We start from the raw sequence: 13,836 nt of genomic DNA, 5'->3' as shown, positions 1-13,836 counted from the left end.
GAGAAACCCAAATTTCTGTGCCTCTCGAGGCACAAGTCACCAAACTAAGGTGATGGCAAAATGGTGAGAAGACTAGGAATTCAGGTATGAAACAAGCAACAACTGGCTCAGGCCCTGGCCCTGTTGTCACTAAAAAGCTGTGTCAACTGTTCAACCTTCTCCAAATCATCAGCCTCCACCACCTCACCTGTGAAGTAAAGGCAGAACCCTCATTTGAGGAAAATTTATTGGGCATATGATATGCCAAGAATACAACAATGAGCATGACATAGGACCTACCCTCAAGTCCAAAAGGAAGTAAACGAAACAAGATGGCAAATACCATATTTTAAATATAGCTTCTTTTTGTTATGAAAGTAGTTAACATACGCATATGGGGTGAGGGGAAGCTAGCAAGCAAGCAGCCCTGGATAAGAGTTAATGAAAAAGATATTTAAAAAATAGTATATAAAATGAAGAGAGATGATGGGGCAGTTCATTATAAAGAAGTTCAAATGAGAGAAGGCACAAGAGCTCTTTTTTAAAAATTTTTTTTAAAGTTTTTTTTTTAATTTATTTTGAGAGAGACAGAGATGGTGCGAGGAGGGGAGGGGCAGAGAGAGAAGAAAGAACCCACAAGATCTTGACCTGAGGGGATAACAAGAGTCAGACGCTTAACTAAGCCACCCAGGCACTCCAAGAGTTCTTTTAAAAGTATGAAGCATTTAAAAATTCACAAACTCAAAAAAAATTTAAAAAAGAAAAAGAATAGGGGCACCTGGGTGGCTCAGTCGGTTAAGCGTCTGACTTTGGCTCAGGTCACGATCTCGCGGTCGTTGAGTTCGAGCCCCGCGTCGGGCTCTGGGCTGATGGCCCAGAGCCTGGGGCCTGCTTCCGATTCTGTGTCTCCCTCTCTCTCTGCCCCTCCCCCATTCATGCTCTGTCTCTCTGTGTCTCAAAAATAAATAAACGTTAAAAAAAAATTAAAAAAAAATTCACAAACTCAAAACATTCACAGACTCATCCCCATCCCTACCTGGAGCTCAGGTGAGTGAGTGCACCCCCCCCCCCCACCCAGTTCTGCGCCACCCACTCGGGGTGGGGGAGGAGCACTTATCATCTCCAAAAAGACGGCTTTTCCCCAAGAAAATCATCCATCAAAAATGTTTTCTAAGGGGCACCTGGGTGGCTCAGTCGGTTAAGCGTCCAACTTCAGCTCAGGTCATGATTTCACAGTCCGTGGGTTCAAGCCCCGCATCGGGCTCTGTGCTGACAGCTCAGAGCCTGGAGCCTGCTTCAGATTCTGGGTCTCCCTCTCTCTGACCCTCCCCTGTTCATGCTCTGTCTCTGTCTCAAAAATAAATAAACATTAAAAAAAAAATTAAAAATGTTTTGTAAGAAATGTATTCCAACAAAGTAGGTTTTTTGTAGTTTAATAACCCAGTGTGTTTCAGGAAAGGCTAAGGAAGAGCATTTTTGGTTGTTTGCTTGACAAATACTAAGATATTCATAAAGCAAAAGACCACTATACACATTTATGTCTATCAATTTTATTTCAATATCAGCATCTGTTCAATAAATTATACGGAAAAACCAAGAGCACTGTTAAAAATCTATGATAAATAGGATTAAATATTAATTGATTAAAACCAACTTATCAGGAGAATGGGTAAAGGCTAAGGAGAGAGGGAGGGAGGGAAGGAGTGGGGGAGAGAAGGAAGAGGGGGGAGAGAAGGGAGAGAAGGGAGAGAAGGGAGAGAAGGGAGAGAAGGGAGAGAAGGGAGAGAAGGGAGAGAAGGGAGAGAAGGGAGAGAAGGGAGAGAAGGGAGAGAAGGGAGAGAAGGGAGAGAAGGGAGAGAAGGGAGAGAAGGGAGAGAAGGGAGAGAAGGGAGAGAAGGGAGAGAAAGACTGATTCTGGCAGTCTAGAAAGAACAGTGTATGTTATAACTTATCAGCAACAGACCCTTCTTCATTTAAGGTTTGGAAGGAAATACTTTTCTGATTGTGAGTTTTAGTTAATTTCCTTTTTGAATTTTCATTTTTTCCCAAGTAAATCCTATCTACCAAAGAAGCAAATTTCTCCTGGAAATATTACACCAATAACCACATAAACAAAAGAATTGGTATCTGTATTAGACACAGTCTTACAGAAGCTGTTAAAGACTCATTTTGAGTCTATAGCACTCAAGATATCAAAGCTACAGAATCCTGGAAAACTGTTTGGGACAAATGTAATTTAAACCAGGTATATTTCACTTTAAAGGTTATTACAATTTGATTCTCACAAAGTATGATCTATCAAACTGGCACTGGTAATTTCTCTATGACAGAATGATCTTGAGACAAGAGGATGAAACATTGACTTCAAGTCTAAAACTACACCTCTAAACACACATTAAGTACTTGTGGTTTCAATTTCCTAAGTAAAAATCAGTATCAAGCCCCAAAGAAGCGCCACGGATTTTCAAGGCCTGAAATATGAGGCACTGTAAAAAATAATAATAAATAAAGGGCGAGGCATTACTGATTGTGTCCATTGAATTTTGAAAGCCATTAAAAATAATGCTTCAGCGTACCTGACAATTCTTGTTTTACAAATGAGAGCACAGCCAGGTAAACCTGACAGTCAGCTATGATTATCTGCCTCTGAAGCCGATCAACCATGGAGGGGGCGGATTTTCGGACATCGACCTGTTTGGTGGAAAGAAAGGACACACTGATAAATCACACACACACAAAAAGACTCCAAACAGCTATTACTTGACTGTGCAAAATAATTTCACACAGGAACGATGAAACACGGAGCTGAAAGCCAAGACCAGATTTATACTATATTCCCATGAAATCTAGCTCTGTTAACAATACAATGATAAAGAACACTATAACTCATAACTCAAAGGGGCACCTGGGTGGCTCAGTCAGTTAAACATCCCACTTCAGCTCAGGTCATGATCTCATAGTCTGTGAGTTCGAGCCCCGCGTCAGGCTCTGTGCTGACAGCTTGGAGTCTGGAGCCTGCTTTGGATTCTGTGTCTCCGTCTCTATCTGTCCCTCCCGTGCTTACACTCTGCCTTTCTGTCTCTCAAAAATAAATAAACATTAAAAATTAAGAAAAAAACCATTTAAAAGAACATTATAACTCAAAGACAAACATCCTAAGGGATTAACAATGAAGCTCCTGGGAAACCATGAAGAAAACACAGAAGTTGAGTTTGACCTTTTTTTTTAAACAACTGAAGTTCTTACATATCCAAAATAAAAACCACCAAAGGTAGAAAACGTTCCCCAAAATAGCTAACCCCAAAAGCCACTATGCAGCCATCTACCTTCATTATGTAGGAGGAACATTAGGATTCATTCCTTATGGATTACATTTTAGTTAAGGAGAAAATGGCTTTGAATGAACCACAAACTGAACTCAAAATGCAAGCCATACCTCTAAGGTGACTACCCCAATAAAAGAAGCAAAAAGTAAAACCAAAAACCCCACTTGTTATAAAATGTTGGTCCTTGTTGTGAAGAATGTTTTTAAGTGAAGAAAAATCACCCTGAAATAGAATAATGCATTCTTAATACAAAGTGAACTTGAACAAGATAAGCTAAATTAGCTTTCGTAGGCTGTATCAGTGATAAAAGAAATGATGGGATCTTCGCAAATACGACAATAGCATAACTAGTAGACAAAAAAGAATGAACTGTTTCCCTTTTTTCTAGATTAGCATAATCTATTATGGTCACTATAGTTGCAAATGTAGTCCCAGAACTCATTACTTTGCCTAGGCAAATGTCAGTCTATTGACGCTTCTGTTTCTTTGTAATAACTTCGACTGTGTAGGGTTGTTAGAAGGGCTAATGAGGCACTACACGTGAAAATGCTTTTTAAATTGCAAAAATCCTTTACAAATGTTAATTACTAACATAGGTGTTAGGCATGGCATTAGATACAGAGGACAGACATGTAAATAAGCTTATAGTCTAATGAGGGAACACTGCCTTCGTTACCATGTAATGTAGCAAGTGCTCTGAAGGATAAAGTACAGGGTACCATGGGCACAAGTAGGAAACCTACTCAACAGGGCTTCAGGGCTCAGGCAAGAGTCCTTGGAGAACACGATCTAGGAAGAACTCAAGACAGAATAGGAACCAGGTCAAAAGGGAGGAGGATGTTTTAGGCAGAGGAAAAGTGCTCCATCAGCCACTGTAAGGAGTTTGGACCTTATGAATGGCAATGGGGGGGGGGGGGGGAGGCAGGGGGCAGGGACACTGAAGATGAAGCCAGCAACATTATTTGCATTTCAGAGACTATATTCTGGAGAACCAATTCAAGAACAGTGAGAGTTACCGTAGGCAAATGGGGATGGTGACTGACCTAAAGAAATGGCAGGAGTGGGGAGAGAAGTGGATGAACTCAGGAGGTATTTTAGAAAGAGGCAACAGGACTCAGTCATTTATTACATGCAGGATTTGGAGAAAGAGCAATCAAGGAAACCTCTGGCCCTTCCGCAGCATCAGGAGACTATATTCTTGGCCCATCAGTGGCTTCATCATAGTGGACACCATCATCAAGGACAGAGGTAAAGCAACCTGGATACGAAGGAGCCAAAGAACAGACAGGTGGCTTTTGGGGACCATAACCAAAGACTGGTTTGTCAACTCAACATGTAACACATAGCAGACCCCTGGGCACTCCAAAAATATCAGGGTAGGAGGATGCCTCTCCAAAGACTAGACTTTGGCACTGAAAGGTGAAAACAAAATCAGGAGAAGTGAATTGCAGTGCTATTGTGACTTTATTTGTAACCAAAGGCTGGTAAGGCCTGAGAAAATTAGGTAAATAGTTGAATTCCTCAATTATGCCCAAATGCAACATATTTGAATTACAGATATGAAAGCCTCATTACATAAGCTCTTACCACAAAGCCCATTACGGAAGAAGAGAATCCTAAAATAGCAAAAGAATTAATGTACTTAATGGTTCTAATGACTGATGCGGTTATGCGGGATTCTCTTGTTTTAAAAAATACATTTTACATAATCAAAAGCCGTAAGAAACATGTAGTGCATTCAGTGAAATCCTAAATATCAAAAACCAAGTAAATGAGCACTGTCCTAAGTAAGCAGCACCCAGTTCATAACCTAAAGACATAGTACTTACATTCTTCTTAATTTTATTCTTGATGGTTTCAATTACTCCAGCCTCTTCACTTTCACACAGCTTTTCTGTAGTTTTTAAGTCATCACATGCCAACTGCATTTTTTCTTCTTCAAATGTCATCATGGCATTCTTCCGAGAAAAAAATAAGGAAGAAGTGAATGAACCAGGAAATGTCTGAAAATTTAGGCAATTTATTACAACAAAATCCCAAACGAGGAAAAAAAACCAAATTATTTGTTGCAAGTAAAGGAATCAGAATGTTACAGCATACCCTAATCATTTCCAAGAACTATAATCTCAATATGAAATAAGAATATACCTCTACTACACCTACATGAAAAAGTATATGGTAATAAATATTCTTGCAATTACTGTTCTACAACCTTTTATGTTGTTATTGAACACAGTAACAAAAGCCCTATATAATTTCTGATTAGTCCACTTCACTCAGTTTTTATACCAATGTCTCACTGAAAAGTCCATTCTACCCACACATGGACCCCTGGGCTCCATCACATACTGCACAAAAGCCTACTGAAACATCAGGTAGCAGGTGCTCCTTGAAAAACATCAGTCTTTTCAGGGATGGCAATTCCAAGGGGTTCCCTTATTTGGAAATCATTTTACATTGTCCACAGTGAAAAATTCCACTGACAGCCTGTTTCCAGGCACCTGATCTGGTAGATTTTTCCAGACCACATTTGACTGGGTAGGGGCAATCCCCTTCTCTGCTGAAAACCTGCAACTTTCACCAGTGAGAGTAAGGTTTCTGAGGATATGGATGGGCTCTAGGGGCAGACATGACACCTGATTCTTGGAAGGACCTAATGAACTCACAGTTGGCTCTCCATTCTCTATCCATTCATCAAGCCCTCCCCTTGGAATGGAGCCCTATCCATTCCAGGCCTCCTTGGTAGGACTCTAATATACTCTCCCCTTGTAGCCAAACCAGACAACAGCCATCTTTGGTCAAGTCCCCCGACCACACTTTCTTTCCAAGCAGACCCAGCTCTGCCATAGCCTCCCTTCCCACCTTCCTGCCCCACCCTTTGGCTGGGTCTCCCTCACTGGCTCTGCAGTTCAGTGGGTATTCATGTAGTGCTTCCCACAGAGTACCATTTTCCTTAAAATTGGAGGCTATGTTTTCCTAAAAACAGCAAGCCTTAAAAACCTTTGTCATATTCCCCAGCAGTAAGAGGAAATAAATAGCTTGAATGAAAACCTATGTCACCAGAAGCTGGTCTGGCGTCTGCAGTTGGGCACTGACAGCCTGTGTAGGATACATAAATTTGCAGATATCTTTCTAGATTTGAAATCTAAATGCTTTCTCTATTTTACTTTACTTGATCTCTACACATGATATTGATTACACACACACACACACACACACTTGCTATTATACCATTCTAAGATAGCTATTTTTAATTTTGTGTTGCAAAGTGGTTTGTGGGATGTTATACGTATTTCTGGAAAAAAGCATCCAATTTTCTACATGGCTGAATTTTCTTTCTTTTCTTTTTTTTTATTTATATATGAAATTTATTGTCAAACTGGTTTCCATACAACACCCAGTGCTCATCCCAAAAGGTGCCCTCCTCAATACCCATCACCCACCCTCTCCTCCCTCCCACCCCCCATCAATGAATTTTCTTTAAAAACCCAACTGCAACCTATTCCCTTCAATTCCTAAATACTAATATTTAAAAATGTAATAATAACTAACAAATTTCAGCTATGCTAATTTAACTTGCCTTCCAGTCCACATTTAGTCAATGATTTTCAAGCACACCTTTAGTATCCAAAGCCTGATTTTTTTTTTTTTTTTAAATCTCTACTGCAATTTGTTTTTTTTTGGAAAGGTCTTTCCAATTATATATAAAAAAAAAATTTCTTTTTTTGATTGAGAAAAACAGAATACTCTGGAAGGTATAAGCATTTTATTTTTAAAATTAAGGAAGAGTATATCTTACAGGTTTTGGTTAATAGGCAAAACTTGATTCCACTTTTAAATGCTAAAAGATCTCTATCTACACAGCTAGTCACTCTAAGACATACTTTATATACTTGTTTCCTTCACACCAACAACTCTCCCCATACCAACTTACCAAAAAACTGACGAAGCTGGCTCCAAAACTCATCAATGGGCTATGATTTCTGTTTAAGGAAACAAAATTATGTTTAATGTATACTTTCATAAACATTTAATATATTAGGATCACTATATATTTCTAATAATTGGAGACACTGTAAGGTCTCAAAGCTGATTAAATTACCCTAAGAAAAAAGTTCGAGGCAAGAAAGTTCAGTCTACCTGACAGAATAGAATCTGCCCTTGATTTTTCAAAGCAAGACACATAAGTCAAATTATAAGAGGCTGCTTTAGTAACAAACATGACATCTACAAACACATGGCCAAAGGAAGATGATCAATATTCATCTTAAAAATGCAAAACATGTTCAAAATTTTACACACATAAAGTAACCATAATTTTTAAAGTAGATCAAAGGGTTTTACCACTGAGCCAACCTTGAAAACTCCCTCATTCCAGCTAAAAAAAAAAAAAAAAAAACTTGAAGAATGCCTCCCGAGAGTCAGACACTCCCCCACTGTAATATAGTCATTATCCAATTACGTACATAAACCAAACAGAAACCAAATCAAACGAATACCAATTCAAAAAATATAGGAATATAAACTTTCAAAATTCATAACTGTTACAAAATCTAAATTTCCTTAAGTTGCACTAAAAGAGAAAACAAGTAGTAACTGCCTTCTTAAAAATAATTTTATTGGGGCGCCTGGGTGGCTCGGTCGGTTGAGCCGCCGACTTCGGCTCAGGTCATGATCTCGCGGTCCGTGAGTTCGAGCCCCGCGTCGGGCTCTGTGCTGACAGCTCAGAGCCTGGAGCCTGTTTCGGATTCTGTGTCTCCCTCTCTCTCTGCCCCTCCCCTGTAAATGCTCTGTCTCCCTCTGTCTCAAAAATAAATAAATGTTAAAAAAAATTTTTTTTAAATAATTTTATTGATTTTTTAAATTATGTAGATAGCATATGGTCATTCTAAAAAAAGGAAAGAACAATACATTTAGTCAATCCCCTATAGGAAGTTTACTTTGTGTGCAAAGTGTGTCTGGGGAGGGGTGGACATGCACATTTGTGTGTGTGTGTGTGTGTGTGTGTGTGTGTGTGTGTGTGTGTGTGTGTGTATGTATATATGTATGTATGTATACACACACACAGATATATCCAATGAATATATCCGATGGACATCTTTGTACCTGTATCTTTTCAGGCAAGTCCAATATATTCTTGGGATAAACTGCTAGAGATAGCATTACTGAGTCAAACAGTATGCACATCCATTTTCCTCTAGGGTCAGGGGAAGAGAGAGAAAGTAAGTAAGGGCAGAGGGTGGGGAAGTCCTGAAGGGAGGGGAAAGAGGTGGGGCGATAATGAACCGGATTTATTTGGAATATCAACCTTCTGCTACATTTTTTCCCATCTACTTAGTACTTACTCAAATTCTACAATAAATAACTTGTTTACCCCCATCTAATAGGATACTAAGCCAACAAGAAGAGAAGTAGGAAGATCAGTGCACTAGTGAAGAACCCCCACTAGCATTCATACCCATAAACCAAGCTCTAGCGGCACGTGTACAGCACACGATGAAGTCTGCTGTCCCTCCGTTCCTGCGCGATGTGGCAGCACAGATGGAGATTTTCCCATCCACAGTTCTGCACGGACATACCAGTATAGGCTCCTACCCAAATGTGGTTTGCATATGAGTATCCCCTCTAGAATGTTATTTTCTGCCCGTACCCCTTATCATCCTGTCTTACACACAACAGGCATTCAACAAATATGAACCAGTGAAGGAATGAAAGATGTAGAACCCTGCTTTTCAGGAACAAACTCATTTCAATCAAGTGCGGATTAGCGTGGCTTTCCCCTTTCCTTGCTTACATGTTAACCACTTTGCCATGTGAAAAACGAAAGAAGCTGAAGCTAGGGATATACTTCTTGTTCTTGACCAAAATTAGGTTTCTGAGAGCCAAGGCTATTAATTATTCATGGTACTCTAGACTGGCCCTCAGTACTTCCCATACTGGCTTAGGTGAAAAACCAGCCCAATGGAAATGCTCTTCTCTCTTTGAAGTACAGTCTCTGCCAACCCCACAGCATCTGGCATGTTAGACGGTGTACCCAGTACAATGAATCGATCGATAAACGTTCAACCTCTCATATGCTACACAAGACCTGTTGTTTTAAGAATTTAACAAGGTTTGGGGTGCCTGGGTGACTCAGTCGCTTAAGCGTCAACTTTGGCTCAGGTCATGATTTCACGGTTCGTGAGTTCGAGCCCCACGTTAGGCTCTCTGCTGTCAGAGGGGAGCTTGCTTCAGATGGTCTGTTTCTCTCCTTCTCTGTCTCTCTGCACCTGCCCCACTCTGGCTCAAAAATAAACATTAAAAGAAAACTTTAAAAAAATGAATTTAACAAGGGTCACTTGACTTTTTAACCCTATGTTAATTTACCTGATCTTGATCAATTTTGGCCAACAGATGTGTTTCTACATAAAACTTACTCATTTGGGGGATTTGGAAATGTTCCCAAAGGGTAGAAGTATCATTACTTTAAAATTGAATCTAAGGAAGAAGAAAGAGGCTCATAGCTCACCTCAATATGCTCATATTGGGAACCAATAAACAATGATCCAAACACAAGGGAAGTAAGGATATCATGTAAAGACCAAGTATAAAGGTAAGCATTAGAACCAAAATACAAACCTTCTTAAATACTAGAAAGTAGATAAAACAACAGAGGTGGGGACAAGTGAAGCCAACCACATGGTGAAAACCTCCCTTATTTAAAGAAGGGATTATGTAAGGATATATATACATTTGCTAATATTGAAAAAAAAACAGATGGAATAACTTACAATTAAAAAAAATAGATACATACAAGGTAAGAGAAGGAAATAGGGAAGAAGAGACAAGGATAGAAACAAAGCTTCTTTGTAGATGCTTTGTTTTGTAGATTAGACTTTGGGATCAAGTAAATATCGCTAAACAGCAAAATTAATGTACCTAAAGGCAAATCCAGTTGGTAAAATAACCACACAGAACTATTCCAAGGGACTTTAGGACACAATAACCTGACAATGCATTTTCATTATGAAATATTCTTAAAAATAGACCCCAAAAGATGGCAAAAATATTTTTTTCAGTAATCACATTCTCTCCAGTCAAGTTGGTATTGCCATTCTAAGGCTGCTGGGGATGTAGTTTGTGACAAAGCGATGGGTAGGTATGTTGCTGTTTGTTGGGACTCAGGACTTTGTGCATAGGAAAAAGAATGTAGTTAATTAAAAATCCTATAGCTTAGGATATAAAGTCTTGGTTTTATCTTTTAAAAAATAAATATTTCTGTCTACTGAAAAAGCCTAGAAGTAGCACCACCAGCAGCCCTGAGCGGGTCTGGCACCCTCTCTAAATACATTAAGTAAAACAGATTGTGGGTCTTTGAAGAAATGGTTGATTCTGGGTCAGGGGTAAAAAATGTTCAAGAACAGCCTGGAGTTATCTTATTAGAGCAGAAAGCTAGGAAGTTTAAAAGCTATATTAGGGTTTTGAAGAGGTTCCCACTATGCAAACATGGAACAATAATCCCTAATGAGAGTAAAAACAGCAATAGTTTGAAACATCATATAAAGTTAAACCATAAATCCAAAATGATATTTTAATTAACAACAAGACTACCACCACCACCAACACTGCTCTCGTTGCCTATGGAGGATCTTAAGGAACCAACGCATTATTTTGAACTCATTAAAAAGAGAGTAAGCATTTATCCCGACTTTTCTCTATGGACTCAGAGTAACGAATTAGTTGGGTAGGAGGGCAGTTCCTCCACAAAAATTTCCTGGGATAATAAATGAAAAGCAAATGATAGAATCAGAATCTCATTGTGGATCTCCTCATGAAATAATGGGTATGAGAGACAGGGGAACATATTAAACACCACCATGCTGATACAATCAGCAATATCCAAGCTGCAGGAAACTCTATAGGACAAAGATCCTAGTTTCCTCAATGACAAGAAAAAAATATATGAGTAGAGGGAAAGAAACTGAAAGGGAATCTCTAAAATAAAAGGTTTAAAATACAACAGACACATAAAACACATATAAGAGACGTGTGTATGTATGTATGTGTGTGTGTGTATATATACACATATACATACATATATGTGTATATATATACACACACACACACACACTCATACATACCCATAACAATGAGAATATGAAACAAAAATCACAATAGCACAAAATTACTAATTATCTGTAAGGATAACTCTAACAAAGACATGCAATACTGCCACACTGAAAACTCAAAACATTACTAAAAAAAACACTAAAGACCTAAATCAGGATTTCTTAACATTTGAGTCAGATAACTTTTCGTTTTGGGGGCTGTCCTATGAGCTGTAGCATGTTGAGTGGCAACCTTATCCCCTATCTACAAGATGCCAGTAGCACACAGCCACCCTCCCAACCACAGATGTGACAACAAAAATGTCTCCTAATATCACCAAATGTCCTCTGGGAGCAAATTGACCTTGGTTGTGAACCACTAATATAGAGATATATAATTTTTATGAATTAGAATTCAATATTGTTACAATGTTAATTTCTCTAAACTGATTTACAGCTTCAATGCAATCCAGAGCAAAATCCCTGGGGTGTGTATGGAGGGAGGTGGTATTGAAAAGTTGATTCTAAAATCTACATGGAGGGGGACCTGGCTGGCTCAATTGGTGGAGCCTGCAACTCTTGATCTCTGGGTTGTAGGTTTGAGCCCCACATTGGATATAGAGATTACTTAAAAATAAAATCTTTAAAAAAAAATCTACATGGAAAGGACAAATACTTACAATGGCCAAATCAAATTTGAAGAACAACAACAAAGCTGGACACCTGACATCAAAACTTAATCAAGAATTTCTATTCACTCATAAGAGACTGGAAAAGACAATCACAGATAGTTGCAATCCACTTATTCAAAAAAGCTGATCCTCAGAATATATGAATTTCCCAGAATCAGTAAAAAATGACAACCCAGTAAAAAACAGGCAAAAGTCTTGAATAGGCACTTCACTTTTGCGGATATCTGAAAGTCAATAAGCATATTAAGCAGTGCTGAAAAACAATGGAAAATATCAATCAAAATTGCAATGAAATACCACCACACTCTCATCAGATTGGCCATGCTCACGAGGACTAACATCACCAAGTGTTAATGAGAATGTGGAGCAAGGGGAATTCTCATACATTGCTTAGTAATACCTACTAAAAGTAAACATATGCCTGTCCCATGATCCTGTAACTTCATTCCTCAGTATGCATATGTATACACAGAATTATTATGCCCTCAAAAGACATGTATGTCATGTTAATAGTACTATTCATAATAGCCTCAAACTAGAAACAGAATGAATATACTGAAATTATTTGATGCATTCAATGAAATGGAATAGTTCACAGCTATGAAAACAAACTACTGCTAAGTATAACAACATGAATAAATTTCATACATAATCTTGAGTAAAAAAATCCAGGCACAAGAGTATATGATTCCACTGATAGGAAGTTGAAAACCACTGTTTGGGGTACCTAGGTGGCTCAGTCGGTTAAGTGTCTGACTCTTGATCTCAGCTCCGGTCTTGATCTCAGGGTCATGAGTTCAGCCCTGCGTTGGGCTCTGCACTGAGCTCCACCTGAGGCATGTAGCCTACTTTATAGGAGGAAAAAAACAAAACACCTTCTGACCTCTGACAACAGAGGTCAGAACAGTGGTATCTTTGGGGAGATTATCGACTAAGAAGGAGCTCAAGGAAAGATGCTGGAATGCTGGAAATATCCTATAACTTTATCTGGGTTTAAGTAGTAACACTGTGATGTTTACACATGTATACATTCCTCACTATATGTAAACTTTTCCTTATGAAAAAGAAAAAATTAAAAAGAAAAATCTGATAAATGATTACTGCAGGCATTTGATGATATCAGTGAATCCTCATTTTTTTTAGGTATGGCTACATTTTAAAAACTATTTTTTAGAGGCGTATTAGAAAAGTATTTACAGGGGCACCTGGGTGGCTCAGTCAGTTGGGCGTCCGACTTCGGCTCAGGTCATGATCTTGCAGTTTGTGAGTTTGAGCCCCACGTCGGGCTCTGTACTGACAGCTCAGAGCCTGGAGCCTGCTTTGGATTCTGTGTCTCCCTCTCTCTCTCTGCCTCTCCCCTGCTCATGCTCTGTCTCTGTCTCAAAAATAAATAAAACATTTAAAAAAAGAAAAAGTATTTACAGATAAATGATGACTGGGATTTGTTTCAAAAATATATTGAGGGGCACCTGGGTGGCTCAGTCAGTTGAGTGTCCGACTTTGGCTTAAGTCATGAACTCACGGTTGTGAGTTCAAGCCCCGCATTGGGCTCTGTGCTGACAGCTCAGAGCCTGGAGCCTGCTTTGGATTCTGTGTCTCCCTCTCCTTCTGCCCCTCCCCCGCTTGCATAGTTTCTCTGTCAAAAATAAACATTAAATATATATATATATATATATATAATTGAGGTAAGAGGATTAAAAGTGATAAGTATAGATAAAACAAGATTGGCCATCACTTAATTACTGAGGTTGG

The 13,836-nt window shown here is 38.9% G+C and overlaps 1 protein-coding gene across 1 annotated transcript in view; it reads right to left on the bottom strand.

Annotated features, from left to right (window-relative positions):
• TTC39C (tetratricopeptide repeat domain 39C) overlaps nt 1–13,836 on the bottom strand; it is a 106,773-nt gene that overhangs the window by 52,927 nt on the left and 40,010 nt on the right. The window contains exons 2-4 of the mRNA XM_086682643.1: nt 7,240–7,288; nt 5,135–5,263; nt 2,556–2,670 (exon numbers count right to left, since the gene is read on the bottom strand). Coding sequence (XP_086538769.1) covers nt 2,556–2,670; nt 5,135–5,263; nt 7,240–7,288 — 293 coding nt within the window. The remainder of the gene's footprint in view (nt 1–2,555; nt 2,671–5,134; nt 5,264–7,239; nt 7,289–13,836) is intronic.

Source organism: Puma concolor, chromosome D3 (assembly GCF_028749965.1).
Source record: "Puma concolor isolate L17-30 chromosome D3, mPumCon1.1.hap2, whole genome shotgun sequence".
Lineage (NCBI taxonomy): Eukaryota > Metazoa > Chordata > Mammalia > Carnivora > Felidae > Puma > Puma concolor.
This window is presented reverse-complemented; position numbering and strand designations above follow the sequence as displayed.